This window comes from Amaranthus tricolor, chromosome 5, assembly GCF_026212465.1.
Source record: "Amaranthus tricolor cultivar Red isolate AtriRed21 chromosome 5, ASM2621246v1, whole genome shotgun sequence".
NCBI classification, from domain to species: Eukaryota; Viridiplantae; Streptophyta; class Magnoliopsida; order Caryophyllales; family Amaranthaceae; genus Amaranthus; species Amaranthus tricolor.
In genome coordinates this window covers 12,052,602-12,073,844 of record NC_080051.1, presented here as the reverse complement: position 1 = coordinate 12,073,844, position 21,243 = coordinate 12,052,602, and the positions used below count along the sequence as shown (strand labels likewise).

The following is a 21,243-nucleotide window of genomic DNA, read 5'->3' as shown; positions in this document are numbered from 1 at the left end:
TTCCTTTTCCTTCTTATATTTCTGTCATCATCTTCTTCCTTCTTACTTCATTTCCCCAAATTTAACCCTAAAATTAGGTTTAGAAAATCTTATTTCACAGTAAATAATTCAAATGTATTAAACTATACATACAACAAATAAATTTGAAAATTCAAAGAAAAATTGTAAACCTTAGAATTTGGGAAAAATACTACTTGTTGGAAATTTTGATGAAGAATAGCAACATGATTTCTTACAATACGAAATTTTGATGAACACAAGAATTTCGAAATTTCAGAAAATAAATTCGAAAATAACAAACTTATCATTTTAATGAAGAACAATAGCAAATACACACCAAATTTGACCTTCCTTCTTCTGATTTTGGGGAGAAATTATAAATTCCAGAAGTTGGGGAAAAAATCGAATTGGAGAAAAGATTAATTGAGAGAGGTTCATAAATGTTTGTGAAGGGAGTAGAAGAATTTAATTGAATGTTGCTAAGTTTAAGAAGGTTAATTATATGAAGAAACTCAATGCATAGTGCTCGACCAGCAATAGCTGGTCATTTTTTGTTGACGGGCTACTGTGAGCAACAAAGGTTAAAACTTAAAAGGTTAAAAAAATGAGCAACAATTTTCCTAAAAATTATTAAAATAAAATAAGACCGATGAATTTCTACTCATGCCTCGATTCTTTACATTGGGTATTGTATTCTCTATATAAGTATTGAAATGCTTAGAAGACTTATAAAATCTTTCTTTTTCGAATTTCATTTGTGAGAGCATTAACCTTCATTTTGCTCTCTCTTTCCCGTTACTTTTCATCGGCAAATTCCTAGATCGCAGAATCCCTCCCTCTCAAATCACTATAAAATCATTGGGAACAGAAAATTTGGGGCTTCGATAAACATACCTCAAGTGAGCTTCACTACGTTCTCTTTTTAATCGTCGAATATTAATTCAACAGAGAATGAAGTTAAAGCTCTGATTATACCATCCTTTTACCCAATTTTATATGTAAAGAACCATTTACAGTGATTGAAGAATTAGTACATAGCGTGGTTGAATTTCACGAACTACCCACTTTCTATAATCCCAATTTTCTTTGTTAATTTAGGTTTTGATGAACTGAATATTTGTTTTTGACATAATTTAGACAGAAACGAGATGGGTAGCTCAGTAATTTGGAATTAAGGGTTTTTTTTTTTTGATTTAGTAGAGGAAAAGTAAACAAATTTATGAGTAAAGTCTTGTTTTATCTTTTCCCCAATTTGATTTTACGCAGGAGACAAAAGAGGGGAAACCCTAATGGCAGAACAAGGATTGGAAGGTAGTCAACCTGTGGATCTGTCAAAACATCCATCTGGGATCATTCCTACTCTTCAGTAAGTTGCTAATTTGATTGTGTTTTGATAGACCTAGAAATAAGTTGATTAGGGGTTTCATGTGAAGGATTATCATTCAATTTGAGTTTTCATTTGGAGATATGATTTTGTTTGGATAATATTTACTTTACTGCAAAACACGCTTCAATTTGGAAGTAGTTAACCACTTATACACATATTAAGGATTTTATAGTTGAATGTTGACCTTGTAGCACTAGATGCCGGTACAAGAAATGCGGGGCGGAGCAAAGATAAACAAAACGCTGTTTCGTTTTTTGTGTAGTTTCAAAATTGTTCAACACAATTTTGATTTGAAGTACTATAGTTAAATGAAATATTAAAACTTGGGAAAATTGTTAGAAATGACTAAATAAAGCTTCACTCATTCACTTAATTGTGATAGAAATTTGAGACCTTGAACAATATGAAGTATATGGTTGAGCTCTCTAATTTTTAACTTTCATTAAAGTTGATTTTATAAAAATATTTTACATCAGTTTATAAAAATTAAAGTTCCATCCCTAATGTTAAGAAGGGAAAAAAAGAAGTAATTAGTTAATGGCTAATAATGGAGAAATGTAGAATTGGTAACTTAATAACTTAGATGGTGATTATTGGTGCTTCGAATGGGTTATATATGATGTGGAAGAAGATGTTTGGTTGTTAAAGGGTCCCTTTAGAAAGAGATAAAAGAAAGAGGGAGAGAATAAAATGCAAGCAATAGGAGTAGATCCTATGACCTTTAATATGTTAAGTTAATCTTTAGCCACCGGCTATGCCTTTACTTTGTAATTTTATTATAATTTTCCGTAAAGAGGCCCTAGTCTGGTGTCTTACACACTTTCAAAACCACCCATGAAGAAATGTGAGGGTTGTTGTAGGTGTAATTAGGAGATAAAGAGTTCGTTTATGTAGCAAATCCCCCTTTTGGAATATAGGCTTTGGGGTTTTTGTTGTTGATGATGAATATGGTGAAGTTGGTCATGTGCAAGGTGCCCAGTTGCACATGAACCCTTGAATTGAAGGGCCTCAATAAGTATGGCTTAAAAACTTGTCGTGTATTTTGGCTCCATTTATGTGCTAGGTGCCCAACTGCACATTAACCCCTAAATTGAAGGGCCTCTATAAGCTATCACAAATAATAATAATGAAATACAGATTATAATTTGGAGGAATTTGTATTTCCTCTTTGTTGATTGCTAAAACAAACTTACACAATTACACTAAAGAAAACTTGAAGATACTTGATACTTGTTGTAGGTGTATACTTACTTTCCATTTGTGATATTTCCCCCACAAAGATACTCAGGTTTCAACTTGGAAATTCACAACGAGATACAAACAACACAATACACCCTTAGTACTTAGGGTATACAACTTAATAACAAAGTGTATGAGTGAATTATAAATCTTGGAAGATTGACAAAGTTCGTGACTCTTTTTGGAAATCACAAGCAAGAGAAAAAGAAAGAATACATAAGAAACATAAATTAGGTGTGTGACATCCTTCCCTAAGTCCCTCTATTCTGCAAGTCATAGTATACCAAAGGATCATGACTCACTAATTACCATTGATGATCAAGCTGAATAACCATACATCAATACCATGTTAATTGTGGTATTCATGAGCATTATTCCAATCTATTAGACCCATTGTAACATCAGAATAAAGATGGAACAAGAAAGGAATCCAATGCCCATTGATCAAAGAAGACGAAAAGGCAAAACTCACCAGGGCAGAACTATAAGCCGAGTTGGCTTTGGTTCCACCCACAAAAAGCCAAGTCGGCTTTTCCTGCCGACTCAGTTTCTTGTTTGTCTTTTGTCTTTTCCTTTGACCCTCTTTGGACCTTGTATTTTTAATACACTTTATCCCACTACTATTTGTAGTTACTTGGTAATATATCTTAGGGATTAATATATGTCAAATGTCCAACATAAGCATGGCCTAAAAAATTCTAGAGTATTTTGGCTCCACCTATGAGGATGAATTATGATCTTGAAGTCATAGTGTTGTTGCTAATGAAGAATTTTGACCTTAAAGTAATTGTATGATGAATATTGAGGAATGGTCAGTAAGTATGTTTGACTATTATTAATATATAGATTGAGTAGCTAGGTGGTGAAAGTATTATGGTGAGAAAGATATTTTTGTAGAGGATTATGAAACAAGTGCATGTGGTGATATTCACAGAATGTAAAGGTAAGGTTCTTGGGGCATATAACATGTTTCCATTTCTATGAATTAGTTTCTAGTTTCCTGAAGCCTGAAGGTGAATATGCATGCGTGAGAATGCTGAACAATACTGTTCTGTTAGCTATAAAGATATGTGACATTGTCTGGCAGTGTTTTTGTCCCTTTTCAAGTGGTGAGGTACTTATTGTTTGTTCTATAAAATGTACTAATATTGTACAGTAGAGGTCAGTAACAAAGTTGGACACCGGTGAATCATCTTTTTTCATTTTAGTCTATCTTGCTTTTGCTCCTTCATGTCTGGCCGATATATTTGGGGTTCAGAAGTTGGAAGCTAGGTTTGGTGTGAATGTGTTTGGAACTTTCTTGAGTATGACAACATTGAGGGGCCGCTTGCCGCTCTACTTTATTCTTATGTTGGTTTTTTGGTCGGTCAAATGTTAACAAATTATGCAAGTCTTTATCATGAATCGATACTTTTATGATTGGATTCCCATGATGCTAGTCATATGTTTGTCTTTCTTGAGATTGTGCATCACGGTAAATGTTCTAAACCATGTTCTTGAAGCACATATCATTCATTTGCTCCTCAACAAATGTATGTTAGCAGCTAGAGATTTAGAGATTTGTGAGAATCAGGGGGTGGGAGAGGCTAAATTTAGAACAAAATGGTTTTATCTAGTGAAGGAAAATGATGAAAAAAGAGATAATTGTGGTATTACAACACGTGTACTCCAAAGTAACACTATTCCATAAATGATGAAAGGATGATTACATTATATTTTCATTCTACTATTCATAGTCACTGATTTAGCTAGAGTGCTCTAGAATACTCTTGTATTGAGTAGATACAATGCATAACAAAATTCTCTGACAAATTAGATTCCTTTGCAGCTTAGGTGGTACTTGTAATAATTGATTTTCCATCCTTCACAGCCACATTCTGTTTGTCATTACCCATTGATAATTTTTGGCGCCTTTGTATGTCAGCAACTTCTTAGGGCCTATTGGATCTATTACATTACCTTGGGGCAGGAAATTCACCTTGTCCGCAAGGTGATGGTCAAGAAAAGCAGCACACTGGAGTTTAAAGTTCTCCCACATTGCCTCTATAGGGGGAAGATCCTTCCAAAGTACAAGGACTTCAGAATTGGAGTCAGAATGTCTGGAAAAATGACGAATGTCTAATACGTCAGCTGGTTTTGCACAAAATTCAAGCTCAGCTGAAAGGTAGGAAGGGAAGAGGAGACAGGGGCAACTCTAATGGCGGCTTTTAGTTGGGAGGCATGAAAGACTCGGTGGATAAGGCATGTAGGAGGGAGCTTAAGTTTGTAAGCAACAGGACCAATTTTTTGGGAGATAGTGTAAGGGCCGAAAAAGGGGGGCTTCCGGTTGGGGCGTGAGGCTAGGGATTTTTGACGGTAGGGTTGTAGCTTGAGGTAAATAGAATCACCAATTTGATAGGAAACATATTGACGGTGCTTATTGGCATAGTGGCACATGATTTGTTGAAATCTAGCCATTTTAAGTTGGAGTTCATCAAGAATGGCATTGCGCTCCAACATCATGTTGTCTAAACTGTCAATAGAGGTAGGTGAGACAAAACAGACAAGATGGGGGAGAGGTCGGCCATACAAGGCTTGGAAGGGAGTCACGAGGATGGAGGAGTGTGGAGAAGTATTGTAACAATATTCTGTCCAAGGAATCTAGGAGTGCCATTTCTTTTGTTGGCCGTTGATGAAACAACGCAGGTATGCTTCGAGGGTTTTATTGACTATTTCCGTTTGGCCGTCAGTTTGAGGGTGGAAGGCAGAGCTGTGGAGTAGTTTTGTGTGCTGCAAATGGAAAATGGCTTTCCAGAAGTGACTCATGAATACCCGATCACGATTTGAAAAGATTATTGTAGGAAACCTATGGAGGCGCACCACCTCTTTCACAAAAACAGTAGCAACAGTAGAAGTAGTGAATGGATGACGAAAAGGCAGGAAATGGGCATATTTCGTGTGATGGTCTACCTCCACCAAAATGGAATCAAAACCTTGTTACTTTGGTAAACCCTCAACAAAATCTAAGGATATATCAGTCTAAACTTGATAAGGGATTGGCAGAGGTTGGAGCAAAGTGGCGGGAGACTGGTGGCTTTGCTTTTTTTGTTAACAAACATTGCATTCTCAGACCTATTGTCGTATTTGCTTCCTCATCCCAAACAAGTACCATTCCGCTGCGATCCGTAAGTCTTCAATTCCCCATTATGCCTGCCCATAGGTGAATCATGGTACTCATGAAGTATGACGAGAATGAAGGGAAAAGAAGAGGAAAGGACAAAACGGTCTTTAAAGAACAACTTATCATCCACAATGGAGAACCCAAATGGAGGAGAGGACTAGTCCATTATAGCTTGACGGATGCGAGCCAAATTGGTGTCATTGAGCACCTCTTGTTGTAATGTATCCCATTGAACCCATGAGAACTAAGCAAAGCTCCAAATTCAACCTCAGAATGTGGACGTCTAGATAAAGCATCTGCCACCAAATTAGAGGACCTCGAATTATAGATAGTGTCGAAATCGACCCCCAAAAGTTTAGTGACTCACTTTTGATAATCCGAACCAATTTCACGTTGATCCATAATAAAGCGAAGGCTGTATTGATCAGTTTTGATGAGAAATTTTCTGCCAAGAGATAATGCCGCCAAACATTGCCATTTGTTCTTTTCATAAATAGGCTTGGAGTTACCCCTAGGACCCAAGGTTTTGCTATATAAAGCAATAGGATGTCCCTCCTGCAACAAAACAGCGCCAAACAATTGCCATTAGTTCTTTTTCAAGAATGAAAGGTTTAGAGAAATTAGGTATGATGAGGACCAGAGCCCGAGTCATGGCTTCTTTGAGGTGCTCACATGCTGTAGTTGCCAACTGAGTCCAAAGAAGGCATCCTTTTTGAGTTGGTCTGTTAATGGTCTCCTGTGTAAGCATATCCAGCAAACTTTCTATAGTAACCATTGAGACAAGAAATCCTCGAAGCTCTTTGAGGTTTCGTGGTAAAGGCCAAGAAGTCATGGCAGTTACTTTATCGGGATCCATAGCTACGCCACTTGCAAAAATAATGTGGCCTAAATATGCCACTTGAGTTAGGCCTATAGCACATTTCTTGCCATTAGCAAAAAGTTAGTTATCAATCAACACTTGCAAAACATTGGAGAGGTGCTGCGGATGCAATTCCTCAGAAGGACTATAAACGAGTATATTATCAAAAAAGACGAACATTTTCGAAGGTAAGGGCGAAAAATGAAATTCATGAGAGCTAGGAATGTTGCCGGGCCATTAGTCAAGTCGAAAGGCATGACTAAAAACTCATAGTGACCCTCATGGTCAGGAAAGCTATTTTACCAATGTCCTCCGACCACATTCTAATTTGATGGTAGCCGGATTTTAAGTCCAGCTTGGTGAAAATAGTAGCTCCATCATCTTTTTTCTTGATTGGAATAACAGGCCTTATAAAAGGGCTTAAGGAGGGTTGGATAATGCCGGCTCTAAGCATGTCTGATACAAGGTTTTCAATCTCAGTTTTTTGGAAATGGGGATAACAATAGGGGCGAACATTAAATTGGGTTAGTTCCTTCTTTGAGTGGGATGGCATGGTCTTGGGCGGGTTGTGGAGGTAACTGGGTTATGGGCTAAAAGGATTCTTGGAATTGAACCAAAATGCTAGATAAGAAATGACGTATTTCTGGATTAGTAGACTCAGGAACTAAGCAATTGTATTCAATTAACAATCCTGACCCTTCTTTTTTGATGGTTTTTAAGAGAGCCTAAAAAGAAAATTGGGAACAACGAAGGGTAGAGTCACTAGTAATTGTTGTCTCTTGACCCATACGAGTAAACTTCATTGTCTGCAATTTCCAATCAACAACGACGGGTCCCAAGGTCTCAAGCCATTGAACTCCCAGCACAACATCAGAATGGCTAATTCAAGAACTAATAAATTGATAGTGGTGGAACCACCTTGAAAACAAATATCCACCCCTTTGCATTCCCCTTGGCCTCTGATGTCTTGTCCCGTGCCCATGATGACACCAAAATTTGCACAGGTATCACATGATAAACCCAAACATTGTACTACCGATGTGGAGATGAAGTTATTTGTGGCGCCGGAATCAATAGAAATGATAACTTCTGTCCCCTTGATATCATCTAATAGCTTCATGGTTTTTGGACCGATGATGCCGACAACGGAACCCAAGAACATGCCGTCGAACTCAATATGTTCTGTTAATCTTCTGGTTCAACCTCAAATTCTCCAATATTGTCAGGTTCATCGTCCGTGGTCACAAGTAAACTGAGCTCCTGGTTTTTACATACATGGTTAATGGACCATCGATCATCGTACTTGAAACACAAACCTTTGGATCGTTTTTCCTTTAATTCCCGATCAGAGAGTCTGATAGTTGGTCTAAATGAAGAAGGGTATAAGAGAGAAGAACTGGATTTGCGATTTTGGGTTTCTGAGTTGGGGTATTTTTGATAGAGGGTAAGGGTTTGAGGTTGGGAGTTAATTCTTTGGATTGGGGTTTTATAAGGTAACGAGTTATTTTTATGGGTTGTGGGCTAGAGAGGATAAGAATATTTTTGGTCAAGGCCCCTGGCCCAGTCCATGGCCTTTTTGAGGGTGTTTGGTTCAAAAATCCGCAATTCTTGTATAATATGGTCTTTGAGACCATTTACAAATGATGCCAACATGATAGAATCAGGGATTTTCTCCATTGTTGTCTTCTTTTCGACAAACTCCTTTCGGTACTCCGCCATAGATCCTTCTTGTCTTAGCCACTGTTCACAAAGACTTCTATTAATGGGATGAAAATAATGAAGCACGAGTGATTTCAGCTCGGCCCAGGTTTTGATTTTGGTTATTTGATTTTCAAAACGATACCTAAGGCTTTCCCCTCCATGCTCACAACCGCTACTCTAATCCGTTCCGCTTCAGTCAGCCAGCAGAAATTAAAGAATTTCTTCGCCCTAATTATCCATGCATCTGGGTCTTCTCCGACGAATATCGGAATATCAATCCATTTATGCCTCCAGTTTGTCCATCAAGTAAGATTGTGTTTGTTTGGTAAGACGGTTGAGGAATAAAATTTCGATCGATAAATAAAGGGTTTGGGGTTATGATATCGCTAGGATTAAACATAGATGCAGGTATGGTTGGGGTATTTTGGGTAATGGACATCGGGTATGGAAGGTTTTGGAGTTGGGGAAGTTGGTAATGTAAACTGGAGTTTGGTAAAGGAATTAGGATTATTATGGGTTGAGCTTAGGTTACTCCATTACTGGAAGAAGGTATGGACTGAGGTGGGTTAAAAGAAAATGACGAGGGTTGGAAGAATGAGATGTTTTTCAGATTTTCTTGTAGTTTTTTTGGCTATCTGTGATCATGGAAGCGAGTGTTTCTTTCTGACCCATACTTATACGTTCCTCCAGAGCGGATGCATCGGTTTGAATCTGAGTGGGTATGAGCTCCTTCAGGAGTTCGAAGTTTTGTTCCAACGCCTTTATTCTCTGCTGATTTACAGTTTTCCCATGGAAAAATTGCTCTGATATCAGTTTGTAAGAATCAGGGGGTGGGAGAGGCTGAATTTAGAACATAAGGTTTTTATCTAGTAAAGGAAAAGGATGAAAAGAAGAGATAATTGCTGAATTAGAGTACAACTACTCCAAAGTACCACTATTCCATTAATGATGAAAGGATGATTACATTGTATTTTTATTTTACTATTTATAGAGTCACTGATATAGCTAGAGTGCTCTAGAATACTCTTATATTGAGTAGATGCAATGCATAACAGAATTCTCTAACAAATTAGATTCCTTTCCAGCTTAGGTGGTACTTGTAATAACTGATTTTCCATCCTTCACAGCCACATTCCATTTGTCATTACCCATTACTAATTTTTGGCCCCTTTTGTATGTCAGCAGTTTCTGAGGTCCAATTGGATCCATTGGATCCATTACAAGATTATTGCGTTTGATGGGTTACTTGTTTGACATGCCATTTGGCTATTGTAAAAAAGTTTGTTTTAGTAATGGTGTTCTTTCTTTAAGTTGCAACCGACAACTACAATGTCAAAGTCTTAATTCCCAAAGGTTTGGAAAATTTTCCCATTTTAGGACAGTAGCTTCTTTTATTTTATCTTCCTGCCCTTTTATTGGTTTTTTGGTGCTTCCTTTACTGAGTCTGGAGCTCTGACCATTGTTTCTTATGTTATGTTTTTCTTCACACAGAAATATTGTATCAACTGTCAACTTGGACTGCAAGTTGGATCTTAAATCCATTGCTTTGCAAGCTCGTAATGCGGAGTACAACCCTAAGGTATCTAATTCTTACTATTTGTGACATGCTGTGTTTATGCGTGTCTTCCACTTAAGCATAATGAGATTTCATAAAGTTTTACATGCTGCTCTTTGCGTAAGATACTTACTGTTGTATAAGATTCTGTTATCTGCAGCGTTTTGCGGCAGTTATTATGAGGATTAGGGAGCCAAAAACAACAGCTCTGGTGTTTGCTTCTGGAAAAATGGTGAGCTTGTAATTTTACTTTATTTGTTTGTGGAAAGATTTTAATTTGACACCAGAATCTAGAATTTTTTCTCTCAAAGGTCCTACTTCTAGCTCATGATCTGTCATATCGCTCTATTTGTTTTGTTCTCTTAAACTACTTTATATGAGTTGCCATCATTGTTGTTAAAATCGCAATGTGGATCATAAAATCGTACGATTCTACGAACCAGATCGGACCCAACGACTAGGATCGTTAATGAAATTGGAATCAAGTGGGATTGTTAGAATCGGCTAGGATCAGCTAGAATCGTTGGTAGGATCGTTAGGATGGCTAGGATCGTTAAGATTGTTGATAGGATCGTTCAAAACTACTAATTTAAATATTTTTGCTAGTATCTTTGTTCTTTTCGCTTACTATCTAGTTTATAATATCCTTATGTGTATGTGCTCTAAGTATATTATGTGTAATATATATATATATATATATATATATATATATATATATATATATATATATATATATATATATATATATATATATATATATATATATATATATTATCATTTCATTAAGAACAGAGAAAAAACGGCATTAGAAAGTAAGATATGTATGTATTTTAAAATTAATGCATAATCTTAAGAAAATGTATGAGATTTAATGCTTTTTTATATTGAAAATGATCAAACAATAAACAGACTTAATACTACTTGTTAATTATGCAAATATGTAGGATTGTTCGATCCTACGATCCAATGCTACTGTTGGATCTCACCAGTTGATTTCATTCTACGTAGATTCCCGATCCTGACAACTTGGGTTGTTATGCTTCTGGAAAATAAATTCTTTTTATAGAGATTAGGGGAACAAAATTTGAGTTGGTGATTACTGGTCTAAAATCGAGAAATTAAAGGAGTTTATTCCCTTATTTAAATTGAAAGAAGAGTTCTTTCTCTTCTAACGGATCATTTCCTATTTTTCCTTGAGAATCCTTGTCACAAGCCAATCTCTTAACTGATTTGTTGCCCATGACTACCTTCCCCTAGGTAGTAGTATCGATACATAATTAATATTAAAATGACAAAATGCTAAAATCCATTGAAAAATTAAAACCGCTTTAACATAAGTTAAAATATTACAACTAAGTAAACTATACATAATTTTTGCTGAAGCATAAATACACCATAATCATCAAAGTCGTCAAGTAAAATAAAATGTAGTTCAGTTTCTGATAAAGTAAATAAATGCTGTGGCATAGATTGAAACTTGAGCTATATCTTCCTGCAAAATACTATCATCCATGATACGGATGATAGCCGATTGAATCGGATGAGCGATAATGCCGAGTACAATGTCCTTAACATTATTATATTGCGTCAATATATAAAGCTTACGAAATAATAATCAAAACACAAATTAAGAATGCTAATACTCTTTATTGTTTATCTGCTAAGCCACTAAATTACCATTTTCACTGCTACTAAACATTTGCTAACCTTAATGCTCTTTAATAAGTTTGATTGATACTCATAATTTTACCATCATAGCAAAAACACAAGGCACAATTAATGACTATTGATATATTATATAAGTAAGGGTTTAGCCAAGTGAGAACTGAAGTCCTACACTCTAACTGTGGTGGGAGTCGTCACTCCTCTCTATACTGTTAACACCGCATTTTACATGTTGGTTAACACTACCGCTGGGATTTTACTTGCCAATACATGGTTCCACGTAACCTTTTTATCAGAGTCGCACATGCATGAAACAAGACTTCATATTATAGGAATACATTCTTACTAGCCAATTATAGTTTGGTCAAACTTAGGGTTTCATTCTTCTTAATAGATGCAGTTTATTAACCAGAAGAACTTATAATAATCAAGAAAATATCCAAAGAATTCAATTAAAATAAGGCTATGTCTTCTAACTTATTATTTTGACCTTTTTACTAAAAAATTGATTAATATTTAATATAAATTATGCAAGTAAAAAAAATTATGTAAAAATACCAAGATGCTCTAGAATCATTATAAAGTGATATTCTAGTGGATTTAACCAATTAAAAATTGTGATAATTTGTTTTGATAATTAACATGGTCATTTTTGCAATAAACTGTTATAACAATTTCTAATTCCAAAGGGTCCATGAAAATTTGTCCAAGAGTTTTTATATTATCCTACTAATAATAGGAATGTCTCACAGAAGTTATAGGTCTAGAAAAGTCTATTTATTATTTATTTTATATTTTACTTTTTTCGATTTATCTTATAAAGGTCCATAGATGGTTTTAAAAACTTGTCCAAGCATTATAGTACCTATTGTCCATATAAGGATTTTATAATAGTTTCAACTCAAATTAATATCATTTAGTAATTACTTCATATTTTATCATCTCACATTTTATCAGTAATTAGCCAAACAATTAATTAAAATTAATCAAAAGTTACAAAATGATTACATTTTGTTCAAAACTTGTTGGATACATAAATAATATGATTTCCTAACTATTTCAACACTTAAGCCAATAATTAGCACTTTCTTACATTAGAACACATTTATTAACCGAAAATCCATTTAAACGTTATTTTAAGAAAATAAAATTCAAGGAACATATCTAAAATCCTAACTTTTAGCTACTGTAATATACTCATGAAATACACTTCTAAAGTTCCAAAGTTATACAAATTTTATTCATCACGATTTCATCATAATAACATCATTGAACATCGTTTTTCTTCATTTTTACTATGTAACATTTTATAGAATTAAAATTCATGAAACTTAAATTAAGTTTCCCATAATAAAGCTCATATTCATTATATTATCATATTAATGATAAATTTCCAGAATTACGTACTTTTCAAAAGTGACTTTAAAGTAATATCACTTTCACGAAAATATCACAAAACTTGATACAACTTTAATATAAACATATAAGTATCATTTTTTTTAACATAAAAACTTACTAAACATAGTAAAAGTCATTATTACATGCATGAGTTCAAAAATTAACATATGCACCTTATTATTAATCTTAACATAAAATATGATAATAATACTTTAAATAGACATGTAAAGCTTATATAACTTAAATAAACATATTTTCATACTTTGCATATTATCAAGTAAACATAAAAGCATATACCATATAATAAGAGACTGAAGTACGTGTACCATTAGCCACCAAGGATGGTACTAAAGACTGAGTAAAAAATAATAAAAAGAAGATAAGATCCAAAAGAATAATCTCCATGCTTCAAGAATGATAATCCAAGTTTCAAAATAATAATACTTGAAACTTTCAAAAATTGATGATTTTGGCTAAGGAAATGATAAGATTATGCTCCATTTTCATTTGTTTCTTCAACTAAATAATAAATTAAGTTAGTAAAAGGTTTAATGAAGTGAAGATATGAGAAAATGGAAGAAAAATTTGATGATGGTAATGAGGGTGGTGTCACGACAGGGGGGCGGGATTTGGTGTGTTTTGGGAAGTTTTTACCTGATAGAATTGCATGCATTTGGAGTGTAGAAGAAGGTTAGCTTTTTGAAAGGAAAATGTAGTAGCTTGTGTAAGTGATTTGGAGTGTGGAAGTGAAGAACATCATTGGGGTGAAATAGCGGGGGTTTTATTTCTTCCAAATTTTGTTCGAGTTTGTGCAAGTGGATGTGCTTTACAATATTGGGCAAGTTTGATTAAGGTTTGATTATGAAAATAGAATTAGTTACTTAGAAAATTAGCTTAAAACTATAATTAAAGTTAATAAAAATTTGGCTTTTTTTAGTATAACATATAATTCAAAGTTATAAAGTGAAAATCATAGTTACCCGGAACGCCAACGGTTCTGGATGTGGGACTTCAACGGAAACGCGAAACGCTATTTAAGGTGACCTCGGAACGATGGGAACAATTAACATTTTTTTGCTTAAAATAAAAATAAAAAATGCATTAATAAAAATTCAAAATAACAACAAATAAATAAAATAAAAGGGAGTAACTATAAATTTGAATAAATTGATTATACTACTAGGAGTATTACACAACAATGTAACATGAAGTATTTGAGTATATTAATAAAATAAAATAAAAACAACCTTAAAACCCATTTAGACTCATATTCATTTAAATGTACAAACGGTTACATTTTTTAATGTAGAGGAATTGCTTTCTCTTCAACTTTTGCTTGGTTCCTAAGTCTCTGTACACACTATACACTGAAAAAATGAGTCTTTCCATATACACATTATTAAAAAATTAAAAAAGTTGAGTCTTTCCGTACACAAAAGCATGAATTCATAATTAAAGTCTATTACTTTTCTCTAGCACTTTTTAAAAGTAAAGAGTATTTTCGGAACTGGGTGAAGTTTGAATTTGAGTCAAGCTTTCAACAATGGCAACTTGTTTATACAGTAATGGAAAGATGGGCACTCTAATTTTTTTCTCCTTGAAAATTCAAAGAGGAAAAACAAAATGATCCCCTTTTTTTCTTATCCCTAAGTTTCCCATCTTTTTCTGGGTTGAAATCACTTGTATAAGGGACAAAGTTGTCCAGTAAAACTGGGTGGAGATGATGATTTGCGGGTCACCTAGGATAGCCATTTGGTATGCGTTCCTCAGTGTTTCAGCACGCTACTGTTCCGCGTTTGGGTACGGCTGTCCCCGATTGGAAAACGCCCTAACGTACCGCGTTCTAGGTAACTATGGTGAAAATAATAAGTACTAAAGTTAATTTAAGGAAAAGAAATTTAAACGTAACGTTTTAACAAAACCTTAAATATAATAATGAAATTTACAAATGTAATATAAATAAAATAATATTCTAGTGTTATAAAAATAATTCTAAAGAAAATAAGATTTAAAGCTTAATATTTTGAAGAAATTACGAAATCGGAAAAGGTTTAGGAATTTAAGATGGTTTGAATTGGATAACCAAAAGATTAGAAATTCGAATTAAAGATTTGGGATATTAATCGGAAGATTAAGATAAAGAATTTTGAGTTTGTAACAATAAGTGCAAGACAAACTACTTTCATCAAGTTGTTTTTGATATCACTCTTCTGGAGCTCATCTTTTGACAGTTAGGGGATGTTTGTTCGCATGGGGATTGTTCTTGTAAGCATGTTGCTTGGTTTTCATTATTGTCTAAATAACATTGAGGACTTCATAAAAAGTTTACTTTTATGAGTGTTAATGTGTTATTTAATGCTTAGTTAATGTTTAGTTGATGTGTCATTCTCTGTCAATTCAGGTATGCACTGGAGCGAAGAGTGAGCAGGACTCAAAACTAGCAGCTCGTAAGGTAAGCCGTTATAGAGATGAAAAGTTAGTTCTAGTGTCTATGTACTTGACTATGGAATTTTTTGTTTTTCCATCGGCTGTCTCTCTATTCCATGCTGTTCTCTTTTCAGTATGCGCGAATCATTCAGAAGCTGGGTTTTCCTGCCACTTTCAAGGTTTATTATATTCTCTATATTTGCACGTCCTCTTGCCTCTTTACATATGGCACGATTTCATTTGCATCTATAAATAATCTATCATTTCGTAAAAACGACTCTTGTATATGCAAAGTAACTTACAGTTTTGGTCAATTTTTGCAGAATTTCAGAATCCAGAACATAGTGGCATCTTGTGATGTTAAATTTCCTATCAGATTGGAGGGGCTTGCCTATTCTCATGGTGCCTTTTCTAGTGTAAGTAATTTTACTTTTTTGTGTTTAATGATTAAATTGAACGCTTAGTAACAGTTATATGGCTGCAGATGTCATGGTTTTGACCATGGTGATTTTGCTTATCTATATAATTTCCGTTCGTGTTGTTGTTGTTAGCCTAGAGGAAAAAACTGTTACTATATTCTTTTTCTCTTGGTTTATCTTCATAATGTCTCTGTATTTAGGCACAATGATACCATGCTCTTAGAACATATAGGCAAACAGGCGGGCTAGTCAATAAAAATAGATGCTAGCGTCCAATAGTTATACTGGTTCAATTTGGCCTGCTGATAAGGAAATTCTTATCCTTCATGATACTGTGTATAAGTATCTGACCGTTTGAGATGCTAAAGTTATCAAGAAATTTGTGTGGTATGCTTTGGTGTTGATGAGTGGTTTATGAAACCTGTTGATGCCAATTCTAATTTCTTATTTATTGTTGAAGACTTGAAGTCACTACCTAGATATATGTAGCGGTGAAAGTTCGGAGTACGGTTTGTACTTTTCACAAAACCAAATCAAACCTTATTTAATTCGGTTTTCAGTTTTGCAGTCCAAATCTAAACCTTATTTTTTCGGTCACCAAACCACATTTTATTGGAGCAAACCGAATCCAAACCGCTAAACCAAATTACATAGACCACATTTTGCTTACTTACACCGAATTAACCATCTTAGAACAAATTCTGAAAAATTTAGGCAAATACTTGATTTTTAAATTGAAAGTAAGACATAAATTTGTAAAATACGAAGCCTACAGCAATTAATTACAATAAATCGAAACTTCCAAATACAATTAATATATTAGCTACTAACAAGTTCTTAATATCAAAATTTTTCAAATTGCACGATAGACATCAAATAAATTAGAACATGAACATCCTCTTCTACTATCATTCGCTTTCCATGAGCATCCTTTTTTTTAGGTCGTTGAAAACTTGAGGTATCTGACTTCAGTACAGACTGAAATACAAATTAGAACAAATCTTAACTTCGTAATTTGAACAGATCTCAACTTCGTATGTACAATCGTGAAATACAAAGGATCATCAACTTCTTAAATTGAACAGATCTCAAATTAGTAGACTGAAAGACAAAGGATCATCAATTAGAACATATCTCAACTTCGTATTCAATATAATTGTGAAATGCAAGTACAAATTAACAAAAAATGGGAAAAAAAACACAAATTAACACAAAAAAAGGAAAAAAGAAAGCACAAAAACCAAAAGCATAAAAACAGAAGAAAAACACGAAAGAATACAGATTATAAACGTGAAGATTAAAGAACACATACAAGAAAAAACATGAAGATTTAACAACACATACAAGATTAACAACACATACAAGATTAAAAATACGAAAAACTTAATTTTAATCAAAAAAAGAACAAAATAACGGTTTAAGATGAATAGACCTTTAAGAGTAGAAGGACTAAAAATCAAAGGTGAAGATGAAGAGATTGGAAGATAAATAAGGAAGAAATGGTGAGTTTAGATGTGAGAAATAAGGTATGAGTGAGAGAGAAATGATAGGAGTTCATGAATTAGGTTTTGGGGAGAGAGAAAACTAAATGAGGGAGTAGGGGCAGAGAGAGGATTAGGGTAAAGGGAGTGTGACTGGGACGACTAGAGTTAGTTTTGGGCCAAATTTAAAAATTAAATGGGATGGGCATATCTCTAATCTCGGCAATATCAATTATTTCGGTCCTACTATTTGGTTTTCAGATTTCGAAATTCCAGACCTAATCCAAACCTGATTATTTCGGTTGTTGAATTTTCAATCCTAATCCAAACCATATTTGTTATTCGGTGAAGTTTCCATTACTGTTTCCAGGAAACAGTAATAAAATTAAAACATTAGATATATGGTGATGTAGTTTTTTTATGGTAATGTATTTGGATAATGTTGATGCAATCAACTACTCATGAAACATAATGTTTTTAACTGTATTTATGACTTACGTAGATTCAATTGAAGGTGTGAAATATTTGCATTGACAAATACTTTATCTCATAAAAAAGATTTAAAAAAGCAAATCACTGAAGACCAGAACAACGTTGTAGAACAGTCTGGTCCGGCCTAGGGTGGTGCTTTAAAAGATCAGGTGGTCGGTGGTCCAAACCAGAATTTTTGGCTTGGTTTTAGTGCACCATGTGCTCTAGGATGGTAACTTAGTATCAATCCGACCTGATTCCGGAAAATAATCGATTTGAATCCGAGAAAAAGAAGTCCGACGTTGCATCCATTTATATAGTCCGACTTTGAGTAACGATTTGAATCTCGGAAGAACTGGACTTCGACTAAACTACGATAAAATCTTACATCTGATTTCGACTTGTTCAGATGTATATATTTTTTTATCTAGTTTATTTCAAACAAATTTATATTTTTAGGATTGATTTAATCTTATAAATGTACCATTTTCGAATATTATTTATGTGTTTTTTTATTGGCGGTAGAAATATTGGATCTTATCATAGAAGGATTTTCCCTGAAACTTCAACATTTTAAAACTCTGTTGTGCAAGTTGATTTGGTTGAACTATATGTATATGTTAAGTAAAATGTGCGCAAATCATAACCTATCAAAAGAGATTATTTCTATTTATGTAATGTTAAAAAATTGTTTTTTTAAAAAATTTGTCATAATCCGACTTCGCTGGAGATTCGAAATCCAAGTCGAAGAAAAGCCAGAGGACATAAAATCGAGTCCAAGTCGGAGGTGGGGGTGAAAAAAAAAGTCCAATATTTATTCAGGGTAAAGTTGGAGTACGCATAATCCGATCTGAGTCTAACCCTTTGCCATCCTTTGTGTGCACCCAGACTTGAGAAAAATTGATCCGAAGGGTTGGAACCCGAAAATTTTGACCTGAACCCAAAAAGTTACCGAACCCGAGAAATCCGTTAAAAATGGATTGGTCGAGTCAGGGTCGGGTTGGACCATTGGGTTGTGCAGCTGTTTAAAAAAGGGGATACATTTCTCCGTTTGGGCGCAGAAAAGAAAAAAAATTAATGTTTTTTTTTATTTTACATGTTCTTTACTGTTGTACTCTTAATATTTAAATTGTTCTTATGTTTGAGTCATTTGGATATTTTTTCTGTACTATGATGCATTTTAGACTTTTAAATGTTACATAAATTATTATTATTTGATCGTCTAAACATTGTGTTGCTATTTTATCTTGATTAGGCTAGGAGCCATACTAAATAATTTTTTTGAAAAATGATTTATCTATTTTCAAATTCGATGATAAAATAAGAAATTCAACAAATATTCTTAAAGTTAACCTAGTGAAAAATAAAATGGTAACCCGTAGGAGTCAATCCGAAACCGTGCAAACCCGGAGTGATCCGATCCAAAAATGACCCGACAGGAATTGATCCGACTCAAAACCTGAGCGATCGACTGTTTTCCCAGGTCTATGTGCACCCCTAATTCACCTAATTGACTTGGAGTGTGGTTTGGCTGGAATTGTTGGGCCTTTGAGGTTCCTGCCTCATTAATATGGCCAATATTATGATGGTATTAACAAAAATAATGAATTCCATGAATTATATCATGAACAAAAAAGGACATCCATGATATGTTGTGTTCACAAAAAAGGAATTCCACAAAAAGTTGTACTAACAAGTCGGGAATTCCATGAAATGTTTTTGATTTACAGTACGAACCAGAACTATTTCCTGGTCTGATCTATCGAATGAAACAACCAAAGATTGTGCTGCTTATCTTCGTCTCTGGAAAGATAGTTCTTACAGGAGCTAAGGTGAAATTTCCATTACTGTTTCCAGGACTAATCCCATGCTGTAAGTTTGGCTTACATTGTCTGATAATATGCAGGTGAGAGAGGAAACCTACACCGCCTTCGAAAACATATATCCAGTGCTTACTGAATTTAAGAAAACTCAGCAATGGTACAGAAAACTTAATCTAATACTTGATATGTGTTATTTTTGCTTTTCATCCCCAGTTTGATAAGTATCTGTATTCAACTTGATTTCTGTTCTACAGAGTCTTGAAATCTCGAGGTTTATAATAACATCCTAAATACTAGAGTGGTATAGAACAACTTTAACTTTTCCACAAGTTTTGTACGTTCATCCCATCTAAGTTTTTCTTAAAATGAATCCTGTAGGATTTCTCCGAAACCCTGAGAGGCTGGGGTGGGGTTGGGACGATGGCATGTATCCTCTGGCCAATAGTGAAAGTGAAAAATTAAAATAGTGGCAACATTCCGTTACACAAATGTTATTAAGTTACTCCTGCCTAGGCTCGCAGCTAAGAGATGGATTGGGGGGGAGTTTTGTTGTACACAAACTTAACCCTTAGAAAAAACAACATTTGCTACTTTCTTATATACAAAGTGCATATGCTTTATTAAGTCGTTTTAATATAGAAAATTGAAACAGATTTTGAGTGGAGCCGGAACTAAGCATTGGGTAGGTAAGCGTTCTGTAGTAAGACCCCTGTACATCATCCCCATAATTGAGAGAAAAAACCCCACAAGTCCGTAAGTTATCCTGCACTTGGAAAAAAAAAAGTAGGAAAAGGAATACATATAGTGATAATAGTAAATAGGAAAGAAAATGAAAATAGAATTAGTTTCTTCGTGTTTATATATAAGAAAATGATAAACAATATAAAGAAACTACAATTATGTTGTAGAATAGCATGATTAATACGTTTTGTGCTATAGTGTTGGTGTTTTTTCTTCTATTGAAATTGGTTTTCCATGATGGCAGAATTGGTCATAGAACTCTGGCTGGCGTTGTGGGAAGTGTAAGGTCTACAAGAATTTGTCTCCCATCCATGGATAATGTATCAAGATTCTTAAGTTGTAAAATCAGTGCTGTAAAACGAGTGTGCTACAGAACCAGAAGCTGCACATCTGAATTTTGTTTTCATGTTTCTTCTACCCTTCAATGTTGATAAAATATTTCTTATAACAAGTAAAAAACTGGTTATTGAATATCACAAAAGTTATTTCTATTATAAAATCTTATATATTCAACAAAATACTTTAATATTTAATAACTTATTAAATTTTTCTCAAAAATATTTATATAGTAAATAAAACGTTTTTTAAAAATATGATAGTGGTTCAATGACCTACGAGTACTTTTGGCCATTTTTTAAATAATTAACATAATCACTAAAAAATAGATTTTTTTATTTAATGTAACATTCAGGATGAGTTTTTGGATCAAAATGATGTATAATAACAATAATTTAAACATAACCATACTTAGGCATGGCCACGGTCCGGGTTGGGCCGGTTCCATCTGGTTCCGGTTCCATTTGGAACCTGTCGCGACTGGTTTCGGTTTCGGTTTCGAGCGGTTCCAAACGGTTCCTTGGCGGTTCATGAGGCGGTTCTGGCGGTTCCAACTCACGGGACGGGCGGGTCGGACCATC

At 34.2% G+C, this 21,243-nt stretch overlaps 1 protein-coding gene across 1 annotated transcript; it reads left to right on the top strand.

Annotated features, from left to right (window-relative positions):
• Positions 1 to 674: 674 nt before the first annotated feature.
• On the top strand, positions 675 to 20,807 carry LOC130814226 (TATA-box-binding protein 2). The gene is made up of 10 exons (XM_057680306.1): positions 675 to 899; positions 1,267 to 1,366; positions 9,838 to 9,925; positions 10,062 to 10,133; positions 15,366 to 15,416; positions 15,526 to 15,570; positions 15,715 to 15,807; positions 19,493 to 19,594; positions 19,669 to 19,742; positions 20,571 to 20,807. Coding segments are annotated over exons 2-10 (603 nt in total). The 5' UTR covers positions 675 to 899; positions 1,267 to 1,289; the 3' UTR covers positions 20,572 to 20,807.
• The last annotated feature ends 436 nt before the right edge of the window (positions 20,808 to 21,243 follow it).

Bases quoted from the DNA above. Each gene is read 5' to 3' on its own strand.
- LOC130814226 (XM_057680306.1), top strand. From the start codon at position 1,290: ATGGCAGAACAAGGATTGGAAGGTAGTCAACCTGTGGATCTGTCAAAA. The intron at 10,134-15,365 runs GTGAGCTTGTAA...CTGTCAATTCAG, and splicing joins TGTTTGCTTCTGGAAAAATG to GTATGCACTGGAGCGAAGAG. The intron at 15,571-15,714 runs GTTTATTATATT...CAATTTTTGCAG, and splicing joins GTTTTCCTGCCACTTTCAAG to AATTTCAGAATCCAGAACAT.